At 56.1% G+C, this 25417-nt stretch overlaps 1 protein-coding gene across 3 annotated transcripts in view; it reads right to left on the reverse strand.

Annotated features, from left to right (window-relative positions):
- Positions 1 to 14483: 14483 nt before the first annotated feature.
- ADAMTS15 (ADAM metallopeptidase with thrombospondin type 1 motif 15) overlaps positions 14484 to 25417 on the reverse strand; it is a 25430-nt gene continuing 14496 nt past the window's right edge. For all 3 annotated transcript variants that reach the window (XM_027772687.1, XM_027772688.1, XM_027772689.1), the window contains exons 4-8: positions 24801 to 25084; positions 20562 to 20739; positions 18956 to 19137; positions 18687 to 18862; positions 14484 to 17549 (exon numbers count right to left, since the gene is read on the reverse strand). In XM_027772687.1, the coding sequence (XP_027628488.1) occupies positions 16904 to 17549; positions 18687 to 18862; positions 18956 to 19137; positions 20562 to 20739; positions 24801 to 25084 (1466 nt within the window). In that variant the 3' untranslated portion in view covers positions 14484 to 16903. The remainder of the gene's footprint in view (positions 17550 to 18686; positions 18863 to 18955; positions 19138 to 20561; positions 20740 to 24800; positions 25085 to 25417) is intronic.

Genomic DNA, 25417 nt, shown 5'->3' on the forward strand with positions numbered 1-25417 from the left:
TTTTTTCAAGTAGAGCTAATAGCAAGAATAAAAGGCCATACTACACCTAACCTTTCCTCCGAGAAGCAACTTAAACTCCACAATGGATACAAAGTCTGCTCCCGCTTCTCGTTCTCGGCTGACTCCTGCCCTCAACCCGGTAAGCCTTATCTGAAACACTCCCGCCCTTCTTACCTGGTGTTATAATTAGATGGACATGTCTGATACCCGCCACACCCTGAATTCCCTGACCACGAGCCTTTGCTTTGCCCAGGCCGGTTCACCCGTAGTGTCTAGTGTGACATGAACACAGTGACAGGTGAGGGTTTATGAAGGAGTAACTCAAGAACAGAGATGGGTGGTAAATGATGAACGCAGGTGCACTGCACTTACGCTTGGCACTTCTCGTGTAACCTTGGGCCAGAACGCTAACCCTTCTGAGTTCCTCACCAACAAGGCTCTATGGACAAGGATCACAGGGAAGTTGCAGAGGGATTCTGTTTGCTTTCATTTTTAATTTCTACCACTCCTAATTTTAAAGAAATGGCAATGAAGGTTGGGTACAATAAAATCTCCCTGCTCAGGCGTGTAAAGATAACAGGGAGGAACTGGAGAGGAAGGGGGCAGATAAGTTAACTGGAATCGTAGGTGAAAGTGACTGGAGTTGAACTCTGAATGCAGTGCTAAGCTTCCGGGTAGCCAAGACAAAAAGCGAAATACAGCGGTATTCATAGTGCTCATTGGTAGGCACGAAACAGTGATCAAACTAGTTACCGGGAACGACAGACCCTCTGCAGAGCTTGGAGAAATGAGAGTGTCATTCCTCTAAAAAGACGTGGGTCGTGTGGGCTTGGTCCTATGCCATCTTCCAGGACTTTCACACTTTACATTTACATTAGGCTTATGATCCGTTGTGAGTTACTTTCTGTGAAGGATGACAGGTCCGTGTCTATATATATACACACACCTTTTTGTGGGGGGCGGGGGTGCAGGTGTCTAATTGTTCCAGTGCTGTTTGTTAAAAGACCCTCCTCTGTTGCAGTGCCTTGCTCCCAGTCAGGCTTAGCTGTGGAGACCATCACAGGCCATAGCCTCCCTGGCCCCTGCTAGGCAGGGCCCTGAAAAAGCTCCTGACCGAGGCAGTGACCGCGTGCTGTGCAGGCTCAGAAGGGGCCTGTCACATGGTCACGGAGGGAAGGCCTGCCTACGACAGCCCTTTCCAGTCTGGCACGACAGGGCCTGACGACGGCCACTGCACCAGGCTCTGCGTTGAACAGGCCACGCCCCCTGAGCATCCTTGGTTTCCGGCTCGCTGTGGCGGAGGGCGAGTGCTCCCCGTAAAAAGGCCTCGACGTCTGCAGGTAAAGAGGAGGGCATTGCACAGCGGCGAGACGCAGGGGCTGAAGAAGGCAGCCGCAGTGGAAGTCGGCGCTTTCTGAAACTGGTGATGGTACCTGCCCCTTCCTGCGGGTGCCCCTGTCTCTGCGCCTGTGAAAATACCCACAGCAAAAAGGGTTTCTAAACCACGCACCCTGGGGCAGGCCCCGCAGCGCAGCAGCGAAGCGCTGCCAGAGGAGCCGGATCCGCGTGGCTGACGTGTGTGTGCCGCGGGGATCCTGACCCAATGGAGGAATGGAAGAAAAATGTCATATGTCCAGGCCCCGTGGGGGGTGCTTGAAATCTCTCTCTCTCTCATGCATAAACACATGCCCTCTGGCATAATAATAATAATAATCCTGCCAGATTCCAGATAAGAAGAGTGACTGGCACCTGTGAAGCACTGGGGGTTACTGACCACCTCATTGCCTGCTGACTCGGTCCCACGAGCCCCCAGCGCTTCCCAGGGTCACATGTAGCCCTTGTCCTCGTATCCTGGCAGAGGGCACCCAGTGACCCAGTGGACTTTGAATGCTCCTAGAAGCATCTTGAACAACGAGCCCATTGTCCCCATCCAGTGCTGGCTCAGCTCCTGCCAGGCCCTGCAACAAGAAACTTTGACCCTCAGCGGAGATGGGGGAGGGCCGGCTCCAGCCCACCCCGGAGGGGGAGGGAGAAGTGGTGCTGGCCAGAGGGATGGTGAGTCTGGGGCGGGAAGAAGGAAAGAAAAGGAGCAGGGATGAGAGGAGAGGAGGAAAAGGTCCCTGTGCGCCAGGCCTCTGTCTGCAGCCCAGTGAGTGAGCTCTGCAGCCCTGAGGTGCTGCAGGGGCCACAGAATGCAGAGGGGCGGAGCTTGGAGCTGCGGGGAGGCAGGGTTTGTCCAAAGGTGGGGTGAACCCAGGCAGCCTCCCCTCCCAGAGCCACTTTCAGAGACACTGCACAATGCTGGCCCTGAGCTTGCACACAATGGCACGCTCTTACCATCCAGGCAGGCCCAGAAGGACACGGTGGGCCCAGAGACCCAAGGGCTAGGAAGCAGCCCGGGCCTAACCCCCGGACTCAGTGGCCCCCTTCCCCAAGCAGCATCCAACTTTGCCCTCGTCCTCCCTTTGAGGATAGCAGAAAAACGGCATGCTTTGATTTTCCTATAACAAACAAAAGAGATAAGCCCAGCCTCAGTTGGCTCGGGCCTCCCCAGGCAGGGAGTCACACTTCATATATCCAACATGAAGGTCCAAGAGGGGCTGGGCCTTGTGCATGGCTGAGAGCTGGAGGCACTGCGGCCCAGAGCAGGGCTGGCCCTGCCACCCAGGGAATGCTGCTGGGCTCAAGGGCCTCCAAGGCCCACTTCTCTGCCGGCCGACCCTCATGTCAGGGCCACCAAGGCCCAACATAGGAAGAGCCTGATCTCCCTGGAAGGGACCTAGAGGTCGGTGCACAGGATGCCCCCGCCAACCTTGGGGCTCTAGAGAGTGCCCCTGTGGGCAAGGGACACATCCGCTCAGAACCCGCCCTAGGTACACAGAACTGAGAGGCATGGAGGGGCAGGCCTCCCCCTTCAGGACCTCTTCTCTTACCCACGTGCTCCTAACGTGTCCGCCTACACGTCTATGGTACACTCCAGGTGACACCGGAGCGGCCAGGCACTCCACACTCCGAGTGCTTGTCCAGGGTCATCCCACCTGCTCCCCTGAGCAGGGACCACCATTACCTCCTGGCAGATCCGGAGGCCAAAGCACAGGGAGCAACAGTCACCTATGGTCACCCTGGTTCCCAGGACAAGCTGCGTCATGGCGCTAAAAAAGAAACAGCTACCCCCCACACACGCGGTCTTACAGGCGGCCGAACACGGGCACCATGCCCAGCGCACTGACATCACTGCGGCCTCGCTTCCCCGTTACAGAGGAGCCCACGGTTCAGAGACGCCGTTGTACAAGGGTGACGTCGGGACTCCAGCTGCGGTCCGACGCTCCCACACAGGGGTGCTCTCTGTCATGAAGCCAAAACCCAAAAAACAACGCACTACAGATGAAATGCACACGATAAAGAAATGGAGACCAAAGTCCCATTCCACTCTTACCTGGGCCCACTCGTATCCCTACGAAGTCACCACTGTCTCGCAGGTTTCATCATCTATCCCTCTGAAGTCGCTTCCAGGGTACACGGAGACTTCCGCTACCTGCATACTGCTCGTTTTCCAGAGGGCAGGGCACTTGTTACAGTGAACTGCGATTTACGCATTTTTAATAATTCTAGCCGCCTTTCCATATCAGCATACTTAGCTTGTCATAAATGGAATCGTTTTCACAAAATCCATGGACTGAAGTCCTAACCCCCAATACCTCAGAAGATGGCTGTATTTGGAGAGGGGTCTTTAGAGAGGTGACTGAGCTAAAGCGAGGTCATTAGGGTGAGCCTTACTCCAGTATGACTGATGGCCTTACGAAAAAACACAGAGATGAAGACAGACACAAGGGACAGGGAGAGGGCCGTCATCTACATGCTACCAAGAGACCTTGGAAGGACCCAAGCCTGCCGCCATCTTGATCTTGGACTTCTAACCTCCACAACTGTGAAAGATCCATTTCTGGGATTTTTTTCTTGTCTAAGTTTTGGGTTTTTTGTTTGTTTGGTTTTTTGCCATAGGGTCCATGTACTTACTGGAGAGGGACAGAGAGAGCAAGCACACGCACGCTCCTGGTGTGATTTTCAAGCCGTCGTGTCCAGGACTCGAACTGGTCAGCCATGTGGAATCCAGCTCCTTAACCACCATGCCACCTGCTGGCCCATGATTTCTGTGTTTTAAGCCCCTTGTCTTGGCACCTGCCAGCCCTGGCGGAGTAGCGCCTAGCTCTACCACAGTGGTACTAACTACCACGTAGACCCCATTCTATAGACAGACCGTGAGTCATCTGAACGAGCTCCTCCTTGTAGGTATCTAAGTCTTTTCTCCCTCTTTCTCTCTCTCTCTTCATGTCTCTCTCTCTTTTTTCCTCCTGCTCAGCTATAATGCCGCAATGAACCGTCCTGCAGGCATGCTCTCGTGTATTTACGAATGTCTCTATAGATGAGATTCATCAAGGAGGAGTTCTCATGTCTAATAAAAAGCAGAGTTTTTGTTTTTTGTTTTTTGTTTGTTTGCCTTTTTGTTTGTTTGTTTGTTTCTGCCATAGGGCCCATGCACTCACTAGAGAGAGATACAGAGAGACAGTGGGAGGGGAAGTGAGAAATCACTTTTCAGGAAGGATGGCCACACCACAATCCCTTCTCCATTCTCCTCCTGGGATTTTGGGCACGCACACACACGTGCCCAGTGTGATTTTCTAGCTGCCAGGACTGGAATTCGAACTGTGACTGACCATGTGGGATACAGCAGCTTAACCATCATACCACCTGCTGGCCCCTATAAAGCAGATTTGACAAATCAGAACACCCTGCCTGGGAAGCTGGGGTTCGCATGCACAGAGTTTGTTAAGAAACTCACCTCAGTCCTTTTCCTGTACCAGATTGGCCTCCTGCTCTCTCTTCTGTTGCTGTTTCATTTCTGGATTGCATTTGACCTTTTCCATAGGAAGGGAACTGAAAAAAGAAAGAGAGAGAGAGAGAGAGTCATTCACATCTTGAGTCTGGAAAATGACAGAACCCTCTGCTCCATGGAAGTCAAGGAGCTTGTTCTGTTTCTTGCTTCAGTTTAGGGTTCATCCGCTCCAGAGTTCTCCAAGCAATTCCTTAAATGGCAGAGACAGTACGAGGCAACATAGGAAGCGACGCAACCCTAGCAGTCACTGTGGCTGTCACCGCTAAGCGTGTCACTGTCATCATGGCTTGGTCTCTCCAGGAATAGCTCCGGGTGGAGTCAGGCAGCAGCGTGGCAATGCCAGGGTTTCAAAGAGTCCAAGACAGTAACGCAGAGACCCATTTAATCTGGCACAAAGCGTGTATGTCTATATTCCTCTCTCCTACGAGAGTCTGTACGCCATGGTATCAGAGCGCTGTTCCCGTTCAGCAGCCAGACTCGCCTTACTATGCCTCAGCATACAGCCCCACCTATGTGGGCGGGACTCGCGCTCCCTTCAATCCAGTCCTTCTCCCCTGTCCCCCCACCTCTCAGACAGTGCCTCTGCTCCACGCCAGCTTCTTCCTCACCTGCAAAGAACCTCCACTCAGGCCAGGTACCCCGGTCTCAGCACAGACCGAGCTCTGGGAAGGCAGACCCTGCGGCGTGTTCTGTACCACTGGGATACAGAAAACCCTCCACCAGCTCCAGCCGTGGCCTCATTATCATGCCATCTTCCAGAAGAGTCCGGTCTCTCCCCAAGGCCCTGTCCAAAGAGAATGCAATGATGAGAGCTCCCTGTGGGCGGCAGCACAGAGCTCAGGAGGGGTTTGGTTTGCTGGGTGTGGTCAGGGGTGCGGCAGCAGGCATATTTTAGCATCCCTTTCCTGGTCACTGACATCCAAGACTACTTCAAAGGTCAAGAGGAACTGAGGAACCCCCTGAGGCAGCAGCAGACCTGTCTCCTGAGATTCCCAGCTAGTCACTCCGTGGACATGCCTCGGGCACGGAGCCTCTAAGGGAGAGAGGACAAGCCCGGCAACGTCCAGGCAGAAGGTCAAAAAGACCGTCTCCTTTCATTTCAGAAGCAGGGGCAGACAAAAGTCTTTGAAAATTCCCCGAGAGGAGAAATTTTCAATTTATGGGAACCAAGAGTCTTAGAGCTTGGAAAGGACCATGGAATTAGTGACCAAGTAAATGCCCCACCTGACATAGAAGGGCCTGGAACCCAGAGCAGATGAGCCTTCTGCATAGGTCACTGTGCAGGCTACTCCGCTGTCACAGAGCCTGGACAGAGCCCGGGTCTCCCCACACCCAGGCCTCTGGCTGCCCAGGCACTGAACCATGCCTAAGGAGGGGGCTTTTTAAGAAGAGATAAGAATGACGTGACTGACCAAGACGCAGTGTCCTGGACTTGGGGGAAGCAGGAGACACGTCCCCATTCAGCAAGTTGATCTCGAAGACGATCCATCATCTCAAACCTTCCCAGGGTGGTGGGAAGGAAAGGCCTGAGCCAGCAGAATCTTTCTTTTGGGTAGCGGCTGGGAGGTGGATAGCAAGGAGACCTGGCCGGGCTGCCTCAGGAAGGGTTTCTCACCCAGAGAGAATGCATCGACCATTTCATTCCGAAGACCTTTGTTTTTCTCAGCCTGACTCCGATCCACCCGCCAGCGCAGCCCGGAGTGTGTTACACATTAAAGCCACGGGGTTCCTTTACGGCTAACACATGTTGCCGAGGCGTGAGGAGCCATCCCATCTCGTAACCCCATGGTGGTGTCCCCAGAGTCAGCAACACTCCATTAACATGTGTTTCTGTCATCCCCATCCCAGGTCGGAGTACCGAAATACAGTATGCATGATGTACAGTTCATCAAAAGATGCAGGGTATATCAGAAAGGAAACCTGTCTGTCTGAGCTGTGCTGAGACGCACTGGAAGCACCACAGGCTGCTCTCACCTGAGTGTATGTGGACTGTCTGTCGTTTCCTCTGGTCTCCCTGTCCCTCTTCCATTCACTCGATGTCTGTTGGGGCCAAGCTAACCACAGGATACCAAGATGAGGGGCGGGAGGATGCGACACCAGGAACCAGGGCAGTGAGTAAGGACGTGTGGCAGGAAGGGAGAAGCAGGAGGAAAGGGCCAGGCAGTCTAGGCAGCGCGATATTTAAGGAGCTGAACCCCAAGAGGAAATTGAGTGTTCCTGCCTTTCCCCCCCTTACTGCAGGCCTAGCGGTATGCTTCTTTTCTAAAGCAGGGACGTCATTGAGAGGGGAAACTACTCCGCAGCTTCTGCAGACCTTTCTGCCACCTCGTCCCCTGAACACAGCTCTTAAGGCCAGCTCACAGGGTCCACCTGGATCTAGAAGTCATCCTCGCCAGTCCTCCGACACTGCCCCGGGCCAGGCTTTCGTGGCCTTCAATCTGGATTATTGCAGGAGCTTCTTACGTGGTCTTTCCGCCAAGTCTTTTCCTATCTCTTCCCTGCTCACTACTAACCAGCGGAGTTGTGAGCCGATTAAAATCTAATCTGATTTTTAAATCCGACTCGAAAGCCCTCCGTGGCTCTCTGTTGCCTACCAAACAGAGCACCAACTTCTTACCTAGGTGAAAAGTCCCTCAGTGATCAGGCTCCACCCAGAGAGCCCAGCCTGCTCGCCCACCACCCTCTCCACAATTCTGTAGCCAGCCACGCCAGGCTGTCCCCATTCCTGCCCTCCATGCTACACGACACGCTGCTCTCTGAGGAATCTGCTGACCGACTCAGAAAACTGTTCATTCTTCAAGACTCGGCTCAAGCATCGTTCCCTCTGTGAGGTCTCCCCAGAAACTCTGGGGGCGATTACTGCGGTTGCCTCTTGTATAGTCCCCGAGCTACATATTCGCCTCAGCCGTGGCCCTCCTCGATGGCATCATGCCCATCGGCGTGTGCCATTTCCCCAGCAAGACCTGAGTCGCTCGTGAGCAGGACAAGCGGTTTCATTCTAAACTCCCCGATAAATACGAAGCCCAGTGTCCTGACTCTGCTGCGTACAAGTAGGGGGAACAGAGGCCCCTACCTCTTAGGCCCTCCACTTCCTCCTACTTAAAAGGGGGCCTGACAGAATATACCCCCAGCACTGTCACTAGTAGGACGTGCAATAAGCTAGGAAGAGCCTGAACAGAGCGCTCGCGCACAGTCCACGCCAGCAGAGGGTTCACGGTCATCGTGTATCGCGGCACACAGACACCTACTAAGTGCCAGGACGGCACTCTGTCTGCAGAGTGACTGACGGCACCGACAGTTTCTGTCATCCAGAGTAAGGGCAAAGTTTTTGCACAAAAACAAACTCACTTTAATTCCATTTTCAACAAGTTCTTTGAAGTACGCTCATATGACTGTTCATTATTCTTTCAAGCTTGGATCTCTGATATTTTTAATAATAAAAGTCAGGGGGGGCTGGAAATTCAAGTCTTCAGCACAGTTCCTCAATACCCAAGAAGGAGGGGGGCGTGTTGACTCCCAAGGAGCTGGGAAACGGGGAACAGGCAGAGGCCCAGAAAAGTGCCAAAAAGAGAGAATACCGCATTCTAGGCTTTTTTAGTATCAGAAAAACAACTCTGGGGCGAAGACTCTTAGTGCATTTGTGTTTCAGTGCAGGTGGGGAACAACTGTTCAACTTCTTTGCAAGGGACCAGCAGATGGTGTAGCGGTTACATCGCTGGACTCCCACACAGTCAGCCATGGTTCAAGTCCTGGATCTGGTGCCTTAAAACTCATGCCAGGCTCATGTGTGTGTGTGCCCAAGATCCCTAGAGGAGAATGGAGGGGAAGGGATTGTGGTGTGGCCATCTCCCCTGGGGGGATGGTCCCTCTCTCTCTCTCTCTCTCTCTCTCTCTCTCTCTCGTGAGTGCACATGCCCTATAGCAAAACACTTTCTTAAAAATAAATAAATAAATAAATAACCAGCTTTGTGGATTCTTCAGCTCACATAGCTCACTCCCATCTCGGAGCAACCGCGCTCTGGCTTTTCCTGAGCACCTGGTACAGGTCAGACGCTGGGTTAGTCAGGGCAGCCAGGGGGCTCCCACAGGAGCTCCGCCGTTTTTAGGGAAAGCAACGGGAGCTGTCTCCCCCAGACAGAAGTCTCAGCCCTGCCCTGGAGGCCTGTCTACTCAGACCTCTCCCCTCGGTCCTCATAACCATTTCTTCCCCCGCTCCTCAGGGCCGGTGCAGAAACAGCCGCTCGGTCCCCAGCCCGGAGCTCTGCACTGGTCTTGGGGGGCCTACTCAACGCCACACCTTTGTGAGCCGTTCTTCTTCAACTCTCCGCTCAGATTATCCCAAGCCGAGTATGCCACTTATTTCCTGCCAGAGTCTTGGCTGAAAGGGGAGAGAGAGAAAATGGAGAAAAGGGATGACTCCGCCTTTTGGCCGGAACCGCCATCTTCCAGTAATTCACCAAAATGACGAACACAAAGGGAAAGAAGAGAGGCACCCAATATATGTTCTCTAAGAAAACTTGGTTCCTTTGGCAACACACACGGGAATCTACAAGAAGGCGGATATTGTAGACAGTTAGGGAATGGGGACTGTTCAAAAAGGAAAGCCCACAGATGTTACCATGGCCAAACTGGAAGAGTCTACAGTGTTACCCAGCATGCTGTTGGCATTGTCGTGAACAAACAAGTTAAGGGCAAAATTCTTGCCAAGAGAATCAATGTGCATATTGAGCATATTATGCATTCTTATTTATTTTTTCTTTTTGGAGAGGTTTTTGCTATAGGGCACATGCGCTCGCCAGAAAGAGACAGAGAGACAGAAAGCGAGAAATCTCTCCCCAGGGGGGATGGCCACACCACAATCCCTTCTCCTCCTTTCTCCTCTCAGGATCTTGGGCATACACACACACCCGCCCGGTGGGAGTTTAAGCCATCAGATCCAGGACTTGAACCGCCGTCGACTACATGGGAGTCTAGCAACATAGCCATTACACTAACTGCTGGCCCTGAGCATATTAAGCATTCTAAGAGCAGAGATAGCTTCCTAAGACGTGTGAAGGAAAATAACCAGAAAAAGAAGGAAGCCAAAGAGAAAGACACCTGAGTTCAACGAAAGCGCCAGCCTGCTCCACCCGGAGAAGCACACTTTGTGAGAACCAATGGAAAGGAGCCTGAGCTACTGGAACCTATCCCCTAGGAATTCATGGCATGATGGGTGTTAAAAATAAACTAATCTGTGGTCTATAAACATGCTTGCCTTCATTGAGCAGAATTATGTTCCCTCCCCAAAGCTAATTTTTATTAGGCTCTAATTCATTTTGTAATATCTTTACACAAATTTAGCATTTTTTCACCTGAAAGATATTAGGTGGTTTATACAATAAATAGAACCCAGTTGGTTAGAAAACTTTCAAGAAAAAAAGAAAGAAAGAAAGAAAGAAAGAAAGAAAGAAAGAAAGAAAGAAAGAAAGAAAGAAAGAAAGAAAAGCGATGTCCCCAGCGGTAAGGTGGGTCAGAGGGTGGAGCAGGCAGTCCCTCAAAACAGAGAATGGCAACTGTCAAGCCTTGGGCAAGGTAAGGCGACTCTGGAGAACAATCTGGAAATAATAAGAACTTCGAAGATGCACATACCCTGGAAACTGCACTCCTACGAAGTCCCATACAGAACAGACACTGGAGAAACATCACAAGAATTTTCACAGCAGAATTGTTTGTGCAGCAAAATACTAGAAATGACCTAAATGCCCATCATTCATGTCCACAAAATAAAGTAATGCACTGGACGGCAAAACAAAGGGACGAGAAGCACACATGTGCACAAGCGACTCCCACGAACGTAGTGGCAGGGAGAGAGCAACTTCCCGGAGGGGCCACGTGAGGTCCTACCCGCGTCCTGGGGGTCAGTGTGTAGGTTTCATCTCATTTTATTACTCACTGTACTTTCTGCATGCCGTGAATATTTCGTAATCACTTTAGAGAACAGAACAAAGGGGGAAAAAAACTTACAGGACTGACCCCATGGCCCAGCGGTTAAGGGAATCAGATTCCACATGGTCAACTGTGCGGTTCAAGTCCCAGACCCAGGGGCTTGAGGCACACACCAGCACGTGTGTGCAGATGCCCAAAATCCCAACAGGAGGGAGAAATGGAGGAGAAGGGACTGCATGTGCCTGCACCCCATGGGGGCCGTTTTTCTCCCTCTCCCTGTCTCTCTCTCTGGCAAGTGCCTGTGCCTTCTGGCAGGTAAAACACACACACAACTACTACTTGTGGAGGTTTTCAAGGAAATGAGAGGCCGAGGGATGCAAGTCCGTGGCTTCGCCTCCTTTTCTGCCCTTTGACGCTCGAGCAGTCAGGCCATGCAAGGTTCTGAGCCCCTCTGAGTCAAGGTGTCTCTAGGGGCCAAATCCCAACTCGAAAACCTCAGAGGGAGCTCCCCTGGGAAACAAACCTAGAAACCACGGAGAGAGTAGGCTTCCTGTTAGCAGAGCTGACAGGAAACTGGGGCAGTCTGGGTCAGGTTAACAAGTCCTTAAGAACAGGACTTTGTCTCCAGACCTGCTTCCAAGTCCTTCCAAGAACTCTTCCAAGGAAAAAGAAAGGAACCAACAATATTCTCCCTGCCTCGCAGAGACTGACCAGGACTCTGGACATGATGTGGGGCCATGCAGAGACCGGCCGAGACCCTGGACTTCGCATCGGGCCGTGCAGAGACTGGCTGGGACCCTGGACATCACGTGGGGCTGGCCAGGACCCTGGACATAGTGTGGGGCTGTGCAGACACTGGCAGGAACCCTGGATGTCACATGGGGCCTCGCAGAGACCAGCCAGGACCTGGACATAGTGTGGGGCCGCTCAGAGACCAGCTGGTGAAGAGGCGAGTTGGAGCTCAAGCCCTGGCTCTGCCACTGGCTGAGTCCTCACCCACGTTAGTGACCTCACGGTGCAGCCCTCGCCTCAGCATCTGCAAGACTGGATCAGCGACCCGAGGGCACCTGAGACCAAGTGGGGTCACATGTGCAGACAGGCCCTGCCCTCCTGAGATGGGGCCTCTGGTCGCCCTTGGCTTTTAGCACATCCCCAGGAAGGCCCGCATCAGTCCAGCGACTGCATGCCAAGCTCAGGCTAGCTGTCTGTGCGACGGTGGCCTCAGGGCCAGCTGACAGGCTCACACCTTCCTCCTGAGCGGCTCGGGCTCACACAGGCTCTCCTCTCAAATGCTCAGCAGGATCACACTACCTGGCATGAACACGAGGAAGGGGCGAAGGGTCCTCCCAGCTAGATTGGGCCCCCCACACCCGCGAGGCCATTGGATCAATCGTCAGACCCGGGACAGCAGCAGCCCAAACCAGGCTGGGGACAGCTCTGGCACAGGGGGTGGAGAGAAGGGGAGTGTCTGTCACAACCGGCCTCCAACCACGCACCATGGCAGTATGGCCGCCATTCTCCCAAACCCGACCTCCCTCGAGGAAATGCCCTCTTCCTCGCCCTCTATCCCGCCCTTCCTGCCGAAATTGCGTCCCTCGGGAAACATGGTGCTTTCTGCTCCTGCACGCCCAGAGGCCAGGGCGCCTGCGGTCCTGCCTGGACTGACTGCCGTTTCTGCTCCAGCTCGGAGCTCCAAACAGTGCAGGCTTCGGGGTGGGCCGAGGGCGAGGGCAAGGGCGAGCGTGAGGGCAAGGCGAGGCCCAGGTTGGGGGTTCTCGCCCGAGCGGGCTGCAGGCTGCGGGCTGCGGGTTGAGGCTGGGCCCTGGCCTGCCGCCCTCTCCTTCGCACTTGTGCCTGGGAGCCCAGATCACTTCACTGCAGTCCCCTTGGGCTGGGGGTGACACGGTGGTATCCAGGAGCCTGCAGGGTGGCTGTCTGCTTCTCTGGGACTTGCTGGGACTGTGGGCTCCAGGGCTGACTCACCCAGCAAGTCTGGGTACAGGCCGAGGAGTGGAAAGACTCCGACACGCTCACTGCCCTCGGCCCGCAGTGCCAGCCCTGCGTGCTGGAAGCCTGCCAGGCTTGCGAGGCAGCCAAGCATGACTCCAGGGTCAGGACCTTGTGCGATTTTCAAGACCCTCTCTCTATGGGGTGAGAACAGGGAGGGGGTTACAGCCACATGGTGCCTGCCTCCCGCCAAAGGCCATGGGGTCAGAAAGCTGCTCCCTCCGCCCCAGGAAGCATAGATGCAGGCAGGTCTGCCCCCTCAGAGGGCTTCAGGGGAGATGCCACCCCACCCTTACCCTGAGCCTTCTGGAGCCACCAGGCAGGGCTGCCTGCTGGGACCCAGCCACTCTGCTTCCCTCTCTTGTTTCTGACCCAAACCCAGACCACGGGACTTTTCCTACAGAGGCTCTCACTGACCACTGCTAGAACGGGGACCGGAGTGGATAAGAGAAAGAAACGCCCCAGGCCATGACACTATGGGGCGACTGTGCGCAGGCCTTACAGTTCCTGGTTTCCTTCTCAGACGGCCTCCTGACCCCTCCAGGTCCCTTCCAGACCTTCAGCAGCTCAGTGTCACACGGCCTCTTCTGGCTGATTGATCTTCTAGAACCTTCTATCGAGTACTGCAGCTTCGTCCAAGCCCCCCACCCCCACCCCCACCCTGGACCCTTGCCCACATGCCTCGGCTCTCCCAGCTCATGAAGCAGTCGGTCCCGTGGTTTTGCTGTGCCAGGAACTCGAGGTGAAATCCAGTCATCTCCAAACCCCACACAAGCCCAAAGCGTAACCCGGAACTGCCTGGAAACGCAGGTGGGGGCGCAGAGCACCAACGCCGAACTGCCTCTCCCACTCCGCAGGAAGGAAATGACCCCACGGTGTGGGCCTCCCGTTCCCGCGAGTGCCGAACCGCCACACCCACCTGTGACGGCGCATTCGCTGACATGGGCAGACCCAGACGGGACCAGGAGGCGGCAACACCCTCTGAACAGAAAGAAACTTCCCCTCTGGAAGCCTGGGTTTCCTCCCAGGGCAGGTGGCCGGAAACCCGCCAGGTGGGGCCCAGCTGGCCTCCCCTCATGCCTCGTGCCTCGTCCTTCATCCAGGTGCCATCCGGGGCCTGGCCTCCGGTCCGCCACAGCCACGCCTGCACTCCCAAGACTGAGCCCACTGCCCCTGTGCCCGAAGCTCTGTCCTCCCCCACTTCTTCATTTCCCAGAGTGTGTGTGGGCTCATCAGAGCGAGCGAGAGGGAGAAAGCAGCCCTCCACAGGCGTGGCCTGACCAGCCCTCCTCTCTGCAGCCCCACCCTGTCGGAATCCGGGGCATGGACACACACAGGCCTGGCATGGTTTTCAGGCTGCCAGATCTGGGATTCAGACCATTCTGTTGGCCACGCGGGATCTAATACCCTAAGCACCACACCACGGGCCAGCCCTCCTACAGTTTGCTTTTTTTGTCTTTGCTATAGGGTGCATTTGCTCACCAGAGAGGCAGAGACAGAGAGAGGAAAAGTGAGAACTCACCCCCGAGGGGGGATAGGCACACTGCAGTCCCTGCTCCTCCATTCTCCTCCTGGGATCTGGGGCACGCATGTACTCTCCGCAGAGCCTCCCATAAACGGGCGCGCACTCGGATGAGAGGAACACGCAGAGGCAAGCTCGAGTTTCACGACTTTATTAGGAGCAGGCCACCATGTCCGCGGCAGCTCCCACGTATACACAGTATACATGGCCCAGCCCGTGCCAGCCACCCTCCTGCGGGATGCGGGATGCAAAGAACCAGCACCAACAGAAAGGGCAGGACAGAGCCCTGTGCCTTCAGGAGCCGACTCCCAGGGACAGCCAGCTGCCTCGAACTTGCTCTGCTTCTCCAGTCCCGCTCTGGCACGCCGAGGTCCATGTGTCAGTGCTGGGTCTGACTCCGCCAATCAGTGCACAGGGGAACGGGGGCTCAGGAATCCTGGGCCCATGCTTGCCGGTCCATGGCCCACAGCAGGTGCCGGAGCCCCAGCGCGCACCTCTTCATCCAGAGCTGAGACACATCGAGACCTTTCACGTCATCACAGGGACCTGCGCCTTGAGCCTCGTCCCTGCTCAGCCCCGGAGAGCGTGGCTGAATTGACAAAATGCACAGGGACCAGACGAGCTCCCAGTTGTCTCGGTCCTACGCGTTCTCAAAAGGAAAAGACAAGAGTACTGAGGCCTGGGCCGCGTCAGCGACAGCAGTGGGTGCACCTCTTCGAAATGATTGGTAAAGTGACTGACAGCGAAAGCGGCTCTGCTCAGGGCTGGTCACCCACGGACGGCACCCCTGCCCTGCCCACAGGCCCCGTGCCACCCTCTCCTCCCCGAGGGAAGGACGCGCCACGCACAGTGTCATCGGCGAGCCCTGCTGTCCCCCTGGTAAGCATGTGACCTTCGGGGTGACTGAGCCCTGCCCCAGAGCGCTGTACACCCTCCGCCCCTCCCAGGAGCTCTGTCCCAGGGCTCCACCCCAGGGGCTTGGCTCACTGGGACAGTGGGGGATGGGGTTGGGGGACAGGGTCTGTGGAATTTCACTATTAGGAATCCACACAAAAGACTGAGCCCTAGCCCCAGGGAGGACCCGTTCCTTGATCTGCCTCAGTGAAGCTCTCCACAAGGTCCCGGATGTACCCCACACTGGGGAGAAAATGCCATGTATGCAGGCAGCCTCTGCATGCCCGAAATACCCCATGTGGCCCAAGGGTTCTAACCCCAAGCACCCAATCCTGGAGCCACAGGGAGCACCCAGGTTTCCACTCTCTTGTCAGGTCCACAGAGACGGGTCTCAGCGGCTCCTTCTGGGCCTCCGAGAGCCTCTGGGGCTCTGCTCCCAGGGCGTCCCTCCTACTGGACCCTGAGGGCAGGCTGTGGGGAATAGGAAGCCATAGGAACACACACCTCTGTGGACAGCGGTCTGCAAAGATGACAGCTGAGCGTGGGGGAAGCACCAGGTCACCACTGTCCCGGGGCAGGGACGGGGTGGGTTCCCAGAGAGCATAATCTGAGGTAGCAAACAGCGAACCCCATTTCCCAGCTGGGGAAGCTGAGGCCCGAGGAGACGCCAGGAGCCCCCGGCAGCCACAGCAGCTGTCGATGGAGACCCAACTGCGGCAGCTAGAGCCCAGCCCCGGCCAGCCCCGGCCCCAGGCACTGCAGTCCTTTCGGAGGGTGCAGGACAGCGGCCACTTCGGAGGCTCCCTGGGGTGACATGGCGCCCTGCATATGTATAAGTGCCTCCTTCCCATCACAGGCCATACTCCGGGCACAGCACCCAGCTGCCCTGGCCCTGCAACAGCAGACCCCTCCAGATGGCTCCGTCCAGAATCCCCGCCCTTGAGAAGGCCAGCGTCTCCCGCAGAGCAGCTCCCTCCAGAAGGCGGTGGCTCCTTGTTGACGCTGTCCCTCCTCATGCAGAGCCCCAGTGGGTACCCAGATGGCAGCCCTCCTGCTGGCCTCACACCCCAGACATGGGAGGGAGAGGAGGCTGGTCTTAAACGAGAGCCACGAGCAGATGCTGGGACACCCTGTCCACACCGGACCCCAGGCTCCCCTCAGCTGCACCCACCCTGGTCCTGCTCTGCTGTCCAGTCCAAGGCAGTCAGGAAGGGAAAGCTGGCTGAGAGCACCTTGAAAACCCTGCCTTGTTCATTTGGCTCAGAGCCCAGGCCCGCCTGAGGGTGCCGAGCTTCTGGGCCCGGCTTTTCCAGCAGCCGGGGGCCTTCTGAGTAGGCAAGGTCCCTGAAGTTCGGCCTGGGAGGCACCCACCCTCCAGGTACCCCCAAATGGCCTCAGCACCTCTGCCCAGCACCTGCACCCCGCAGCCTGTCCCCACCACTTGCAACAAGGAGCGGGGTGTGAGGTAGCCTGTGCGTCAGTTACTTCCCCTGCTCAGTCCAGGGAGGAGGGACCCTCTTGCCCTGGTCCCTGATCCTTGTCCCTGGATGTGGGTGACATCACAGCAAGAGCCCCTGGCCACCACTCCCTGCCCACTGCTCCAGCGGCCAGAACACCAGCACACCAGTGGGACGGAGAATGCGGGAGACAGGGCAGTCCACTCAGCATGGCCGCAGGACGCAGAAGTCCAGCTCCTGGGGCTTGCGCTGCAGGCTGCACCGGTCCCGGGCCAGCAGCCTGCCGCCGTGGCCTATGCACTTGAGTGGTCGCCTCTTAAAGCCCCGGCCACAGCTCTTGGAGCAGGGCGACCAGGCACCGAGATCCCAGGTGGGGCAGGGCTCCCCACAGCCTCGCGTGTCCACTGGCCGGTGGGCGGCATCGCAGGCAGACACCTGGTTGGAGAGGCTGAGGACGCTGTTGTGTAGCAGGGAGGAGCCGTGGGGCTCCCTGGGGTGGGAGGACTTGTCCTCGCGGGGCTCCTTAGGCAGATAGAAGGAGTAGCGGACTCGCGGGGGCGTCATCTTCCCCACCGAGAGCACCTCCACAGTCAGGGGCTCCAGGATGGGCCGGGACGCCTGCAGGCTCTCCACCGCCGTGCCCGTGCCGCTGTAGCGCAGCAGGCTGCCCTTCACCACCAGGTCCCGCTCCACGGCCGACACCACAAAGTGCCCGTTGAGCAGGTACTTGCCCTGGCTGTTCTTCAGGGCCAGGTAGTTGTCGTCCCCGATCAGCCCCTTGTAGCCACGCTGCCGGATGTCGATGCTCGAGGCGCCAGCAGGGATGGCCACCACGAAGTTGTAGCCGTGCCTAGGGTGGGAAGGGGGATTGGACATGAGACGGACAGGACACCTAGGGTAAGGACCCCGCTGCCCCTTAAAGTCCTAACGGCTCCCCTTTTGCAGACTCCAGGGCAAGTCGCAAAGACGGCACGCAGAGCGCAAGGCCCCCGCTCCCCCAGGCTGCCTTCGCCATGGCCTGGCTGGCTCGGGAGCTCGCGGTCAGCTGAGCTGAATCCACTGCTTAGTGCCTCAGAGTCTTTCCCCTTCTGCAAATTGATCTTTTGGTGAAGTCTAATGCAGGAGGAAAAGCACACGCTCTGGAGTGAGGTGGCGGCCAGGCTGCTGGCTCAGCTGTTGTGGGTCACCTCAGTCCCTTGGCCTCTCTGCGCCTCAGTTTCCTCCTGGAAGACAGTGCTCATGGTGGCACCTGCCGGGCTGGGCTGTGCCAGTGGGGGAATCAAGCCAGGAAAGCTCATTAGCACCTGCACAGCGCCTAGCGGTGCGTGAGAGCTGAGGAGGAGAAGGGACTCCGTCTCCTGACCCTGAGCACCAGGTCAGGAGCTGGCTCTTGGCACTTTATTGCCATAAACCCTGAGAGGGGCTAGGCCCAGGGAGAGGGTGGCATGTCCCTTGTCACCAGGCACATGTGCCGGCATTCACTGCGCACATTACAGACTCGGTGGTTCACTAATCATTTCACACGGACTAACTCCCCCAGTCCTCACCGGAGCGCTCGTGGACCTACATTAGCATGATGCCCTCTTACAGGTGGGGAGGCCTAGAAATCTGAGAGCCAGTCACTTGCCCAGGGTCATCCAGAAAATGGGATGTGAGATCAGAATGCAAGTCAGTCTTACTCTAGAACACCAGACAGACCCTAAGGACTCTGCCCCCTCCCTAGCATCATCTCCTATTAAGTGTTGTCTTTTTAGGATGGATGGGTGGATGGACGGACAGATGGATGGACAGACGGACAGACAAGTGGGTGGATGGATGGATGGATGGATGGATGGGTGACTGTCAGCCCTAGATGAGGATAAGTGTGCTCTGCAGCAAGGGACTGCCATACTTTACCCCAACCTCACCCAAGCTTCCCACCTGGGGAACCCAGCTCCGGCCTGCTCCCTCGCACGCCCTGGCCACACCCCCAGTGCTGTGAACTCACATGGGCTTGGTGAAGAGTCCTGTCACCTTCTTGCAGCTCCTATTGTCGCCTCCGCACACCCCACACTTGTCGAACTTCTTCTTGGAGCCCAGGTTCCCGTCACAGCCGGCCTTGATACACTTGCCTTGCACACAGACAGAGGTGGAGTCTGGGGTACACGGTGTCCCGTCCACCACCTGCAGTGTCCAGGGGGACAGGCAGAGAGGGAGCTAAGCCAGGCGCCCCTGAGGAGCCGTTCCCCCTCTGGCCTCCCGCCCCTGCTTGCTCACCTTGGGAGCCAGCACATAGAAGTAGCCGGTGCCATTGGCCCGGCAGATGAGCTTGCACTTGTCCCGGGGAGACACGCCCGAGTACTTGGGCACCCACGCCACGGCAAGGGTGAGCCGGTTGGTGCTGTGGTTGTAGCCGTTGAAAGCCTCACACTGCTCCTCCCGGAAGCTCTTGCCAGAGGCTAGGGAGGAAGGAGGCAAACGCAGAAAGCTAAGGGGAGGGCTCAGGGTGTGCAAAGGGGAGCATCTGCCCCTGGCACACCCAGCCTCCCAGGGCTCTAAACAGGGGACACACACACCCCCGCAGAGTGGTGCTCATCACCGAAGAACTAAGGCAGGCTGGGACCCAAGGATCCAGAGTGCAGGTGTCATAATGCACCCAGCACCATGCCGCCTCCCGGGAACCTGGCCTAAAACCTCTGCCAGGTGCCGGAACACTGCCTGTGCTAGTCTGCTGACACTGTTTGTTTCGTTGCTAAATGTATAAACGAAATTGCATAGCAAAGAATACCAATTGCACTGGTATACAACTATGGATATACTTTGAAATACTTGTGATATGTATGCATTTTTGTTAATGCATTAAATAACAAGATTTGATAATGGGTTGAATAACTGATTTTGCAGTAAGACTGAACATGAATGGCATTTTGAGAACTCTGCAACCACTGAAATGTCATATCAGAACAGTCACAGTTTCGGGGCCGGCAGGTGGCGTGGTGGTTAAGGGTGCTGGACTCCCACATGGCCAGCCATGGTTCGGGTCCTGGATCTGGTGGCTTGCTTTCTCACTTTCCCTTTCTCTCTCTGTCTGTGTGATCAAACTGGAAAGTAACAATAATAATAAATAAAGTTAAATAAAATAATTCTTTAAAAAAAAAAACAGGGAACCAGCAGTTAGCGTAATGGCTATGTCGCTGGACTCCCATGTAGTCGACCGTGGTTTGTGTCCCGGACCCGGTGGCTTAAAACTCACACCGGGTGCATGTGCGTGCGTGCCCAGGATCCCGAGGGGAGAGTGGAGGAGAGGGGATTGCGGCGTGACCATCCCCCCTGGGGGGTGATTTCTCGCTTTCCGTCTCTATGTTTCTGTCTGTCTGGCGAGCGCATGTGCCCTATAGTGAAAAACCTCTCCAAAAAAAAAAAAACAGACACAGTTTCTATCGGTGACAAGGTTACAGGGACTGCCGCCACTATCGAAGTTTGTGACCTAAGTGAAGAACATGCCATGTTTTAGGTAGAAATGATATTTAACAAGAGCAAATTTCTAACTGATAGAAACACCTCATTCTGAATAGAAAGGTTAGCAAAAACAGAGTTGTCGTGTGTTTTCCACCGAGTTCATAGGTCCTGGACTCCTCTCATGTGGGTGGATGTGCCAGTACCTCACTACGGGGCCTCGGGGCATCTCCCCCAGAGTCGGTCAGCCTCCCAGGCGGGGAAACCAGAACAAACCTGAGAAGGATGAATCCCTACTCACTGCCAGGCCTTGTCCTGGAGCAAGCATCTTGCTTGCAAATCCCTTTGGCCGTGACTCACCCCGAGCTGTGGGAGGTGCTGCCCTCAGGCCTCCCACCCGCCCCCACTGCTGCCCAGTGTGTCTCACCTGAGCTGGGGCAGTACTCCAGGTTGCAAGATCGGTACTTCACCCTCACACCCTCGCAGTACTTGCCCCCGCTGGCCGGGGCGGGGTTGCTGCACTGCCTCCGGGCCAGCTGCACGCCTCCACCGCAGGTGCGTGAGCAGGGGCCGTAGGGCTCCCATTTGGCCCAGGAACCATCCACCTGTGAGAAAGAAGCTGTTAGACTCCAAGGGGCAGCCTGCCCCACAGCTGGTAGAAAAGCTACTGGTGCAGCCTGAGTTCCAGCCCCGCTCACCCAGATGAGATTCCTGGGGAAATTGTAAGCAGCGATCCGTGTGCACAGGCCCCCACGCCACTACAGCGGATCCATGAGCAAACGCCAGCTGCTCCCAGTTAAGAGGGGGCTGCTCGGAAGAGGGAGGCCAAGGCCAGACGAGGCGCAGTGAGTGCTGAAATCCAGAACCCTGCAAGGCTGACCCATATGGGATCACCCCCACCCATCCAAAGACCTCCCTGCGTAGACTGGCTTAGGTGGGGGTGGATCACGGCGTCAAGACCCTTTCGGCAGCCACGGGTAGCAAACGAAGTTGCAGCGCTGAGCGCCACACAGCCAACCACAGGTTCAGATCCCCAGGTTGGCCTGAAAACTCTGGGCAGGTGCTTGCTCACCCATCACCCTGACAGCCGGGGTCAGAAGGTTGGGGGAGGGGACCCCAGTGCGATGAGACCCTGATGAGGCTTTTCTCTCTCGCTCTCTCTGTCTCTGCCTCTCTGGTGCACATATACACGTTCTCTATCATGAAGAAAATAACTAAAAAAAAAAAAGACTCTATTGGAGATGCTTTGTCTTTTTATCCCTCTCCCTCATAAAGGAAATAAATAAAACATGTTTTAAAGACAACAGTCTCACATAGCCAACTGCATAGTTCGAACGCAGAACTCAGCAGCTGGGCCCGTGTGTGTGCATGCCCAAAATCCCAAGAGGTGAATGGAGGTGAACACCATGGATTTCTCACTTTCTCTCCCTCTCTCTCGCTTCGCCACCCGGCAAAGTACATGTCCCCTATGTCAAAAACTAAGTAAAAAAAAAAAAAAATGTAAAAGAGACAGACGTGAGAGGCCCCTGGGTGTGGACTGAGGCTGATGTTTCCATCCACTCTGGCTCAGCACGGAGGGCACTGAAGCACGCGAGGCCTTAGGGGTCAGGGCTTCACAGCACGGCGGGGCTAGGGGGCTAAGGGCCTGCAGAGACGTAGCAAAGGGACTCACAGGAAGATTCCCTGCAGCCACCCCAGACTCACCTTGCCTACCATGAGTGGCCACAGGAGGCCCTCAATGCTGAGGCTGGCCAGCCCTAGCCTTGCCAGTGAACAAGGTCCCCAGAGATATTTCAATATTTCTCTTTGTAAATGTACAATTTGCTTTCACCAGACCTCACAGCTCCTAACTTCGACCAGGTTAAAATGTCCGATAAGCAGCTCTGGTGTTTGTGTCAGGAGAGTGAGATAAGAAGCCGGTCAGCAACGCTGGCACCCAGCCTGTGTGGCTGTGGCGAGAATCACGCAGTACGTCTTGTTTAAGAGGGGAGAGAGGATAGGAAGCCTGCTGTCTGGATGACGGTAAAATGGGTTTCCGCCCCAGGAGTGCAGAGGAAGGAGCCCAGCTACACAGGCCTGGGATTAAAACCGTCACAGATTATCCATAAGTGATTGACCCCAGGGGGCACTCAGGACCTCGCTGCACCTGGTACGAACGCTCTAACTTCCGTGCAGTCAGCACGCTTGCCCTACCTGTCCTGCCAACAGCCCTTCTTCCACTGTTCACCCGTGTCGCCCTGTAAAACGCTTCCCCAGGGCCCGGCTGGTGATGTGTGAGTAGGCAACTCGATTCCACAGGGCTGGCCATGTGGTTCTATCCTAGACCCCATGGTTTGACAAACACACTGGGCACGTGCATGTGCATGGCCAAAATCCCAAACGGAGAGAGAAATGGAGAAGGGATTGCAGTGTGGCCAACCCCCATGGAGGTTGCTTTTTCACTTTCCTTCTCTTTCTCTCTCCAGAGAGAGCATGAGCCCCCTAGAAAACAGGAAGGAAAGAAGGGAGGGAAGGAGGGGAGGAGGGAGGGAAGGAAGGAAGGGCTGGTAACAGCAGGAGAGAGGTGAGGGTGTGAGCTGAAGGTGGGAAGGCTGGGAGAGTGCATGAACCAGAGTGGGGAGAGGTGGCAGCACAGTGGTCCTAATGTCCCGGCCAGCAAGCACAACGCACGCTCTCCTGCTGCAGGCACAAGCGAGCAGGTGACAAGCTGGCTCGGCCTAGGACGACAAGAGGTGGAGGAAGGGAGTCAGGGTGCAGCGAAGGCTCTCATGGTGGGCCGTGACACCCCAGCTAGTAAGGAGAAGACAAGGGCTGAAGAGAGGAGGGATGATGCCAAGACAGTTTCATTAGTGGATTGCAGGTCGAAGACTTGCTGGGATCCAAACACTCAAGGGAGCACTGCAAAGACAAGCCTGGCTGAGGTGGGACTCCTGAGCCAGTCACCGGGCTCAGCAACGTGCGAGCTTCGTGTTGTGACCTTGACCAACCGGGGCAGTGCTCTCCGCAGAGACCCGGAAAGAAGGTGAGGACAGAGGGGGTGAGGTGGATGGCAGACTACGAGGTGCAGACAGCCTGTGGGAGGACTGTGCCGCTCGGACCCCACTTCCTAACCGGTACCCTCTCAACTAGCCCATTGACCCTCCAGACTCATCCTCCCGGGAAAGGAGCTGCCATGACTCGGTCCTCAGGGCCTTCCACCCACCAGCATGGCAGCTAAGGCACCCCAGGTCTGTCCTGGTGACCTTCCCAAAGAGCTCTCCAACACAGCCCCCGGCACACACCCTCAGCTCGCTCGCCCTGCCCAGGCTCCTGCCCAGGCTGGCCTGTCTTGCCCCGTCACTGCCTGATGAGATCCTATGCATCCGTCAAGACCCTCTTCAACCCCACCTTCTCCGTAATGCTTCCTGAGTCCTCGCAAGCACCTCTCGTCTCCCAGCCCGCTCTCCCACGACACATTTTACACTCCCGCCGTAACCACAGACACGCCACTGTGCCATGCGCGTGGTCACCCGTCCCGCTTCCTGAGTTCTCTGGGGCCGACTTGTGTTTTCTGTCTTTTTCTGGCCCCATGCCATTTTCCTCTGTCCCCTGAACACAGTGGGCTGTTGCCGAATAAATGCCTGGAGGTTTAATTAAACACATATCCCCAGAACTCAGGCAAAGATTTAAATTATTCTGAACCACAGCCCTCTCCAGGCAGCTGAGAAGGAGCGTGACAAATGTGTCTTTATAACAAGCCGCCCAGTGGGACATGGCAGGGAGGGACAACCAGGGGAGAGGGTCGGTGGACTCCTCACTCCTGCTTTGAAAAGTACAAGTCCTTTTACTGCCCTGAAACAAGATCATTGTGTGGTTTGAATTTTGCCATACTGCACGTGCACGTGCCTGAAAGAGACAGAGAGAGAAGAGACAGTGCCCCCCATGGGGCAGAGTTACACTGCAATCCCTTCTCCTGCACTTCTCCCAGTGTTCAGGATTTGGGGCAGGCTCGCACACGTGCCAGGCATGTTGTTCAAGCTGCCAGGTTCAGGACTTGAACCAAACAGTCAGCCATGTGGAATCCAGCTCCCATAACCACCAGGCTGTGGGCTTGTGCAAAGACTATAAGGTTTTCAGAGAATATTTGGAAATCTCAGTTCATCGTGGTTTGCTTGCTATTCTTGTTTATCAGCTGAAAAAGCTTTTATTCAATTATGCTTCAGCTAAAAATTACAGAAAGGGAGAACCCTGCTCTGGTGTGGATCGCAGGGCTTGCCTGGGGTTTGCAGCATCTCACGGCTGAGCCCTGATCCCGTGCGGTCCTGGCTCCCTGGACACAGACCACGCTTGGAAGCCATGCAGGAGGGGAGGAGCGAGCCACTCCTAAAGTCAGTCCAAGCTCCACCCACAGGGGCCAGGACAGAGCTCAGCCCGGAGACCCCGCCTCTTGTCCAAGGACTTCCCCGCTGTCTCAGGCCTCCCCCTCCAACCTACCACAGCTTTTCTCTCTACTCTTGGAGTCCAGAGAGGACAGGACCACAGGCAAGGACATCGAGGCATAGCTCAGTGACTCATACGGCTCTGTCACACAGTGAGTCCGTGATCCCAATGGGACCAAGGACGGCAGAGGCCCCCACGTCCACGCCCCTCTTCCCGGTGGTGCCCCGGACGCGGGCTCCACACCCACCTTGTACTCATTGAGGTCGTGTCTTTCCACGCAGGCCCCCTTGAGGCAGAACTTGCCCTCGCCGCAGCCAGTGCCATCTGCCCAGGGGAAGTGGCGGGTCTGGCACACCATCTGGCCCTTGGCCTTGCCGGTGCACCACAGCTTGGTGCAGTACTGCATGTACGGACAGGGCTTGGAGCCCACGCCGAAGGCCAGCTCGCACTGCTGGCTCAGGGTGTAGCTGGTGCCTGGCAGGTCCTCGGGCAGGGGGACGGGCTTGCTGGGCAGGTCCAGGAGGCAGTCTCCTGCAGAGAGCCCAGGGCGTTTGTTAGGACCGGCTGGGGGAGGAACGGCTCAGCTAGCCCAGAACTGGGGGGGTGGGGGGGGCATCTACATGGGGAGGGTCCAGTTCACACCCAGAGACCTCCCGGAGGACACAGGGCTGGCTCAGGCTGGGGTCAGGCCACGGCACTGGGACCCAGTTGAAGGTGCTGTCTCTCTCTCTCTCTCTCTCTCACTCATGGGGGACATGAACTTTAAAAAAAGAAAAGGGCCGGCCCTATACTGTAGCCTAGTGGTTAAGGGAGCTGGCTCCCACATGGCTGAATGGGGGTCAAATCCTGACCTCCGAGACTTGA

Source organism: Tupaia chinensis, unplaced genomic scaffold (genome assembly GCF_000334495.1).
Source record: "Tupaia chinensis unplaced genomic scaffold, TupChi_1.0 Scaffold000292_1, whole genome shotgun sequence".
NCBI classification, from domain to species: Eukaryota; Metazoa; Chordata; class Mammalia; order Scandentia; family Tupaiidae; genus Tupaia; species Tupaia belangeri.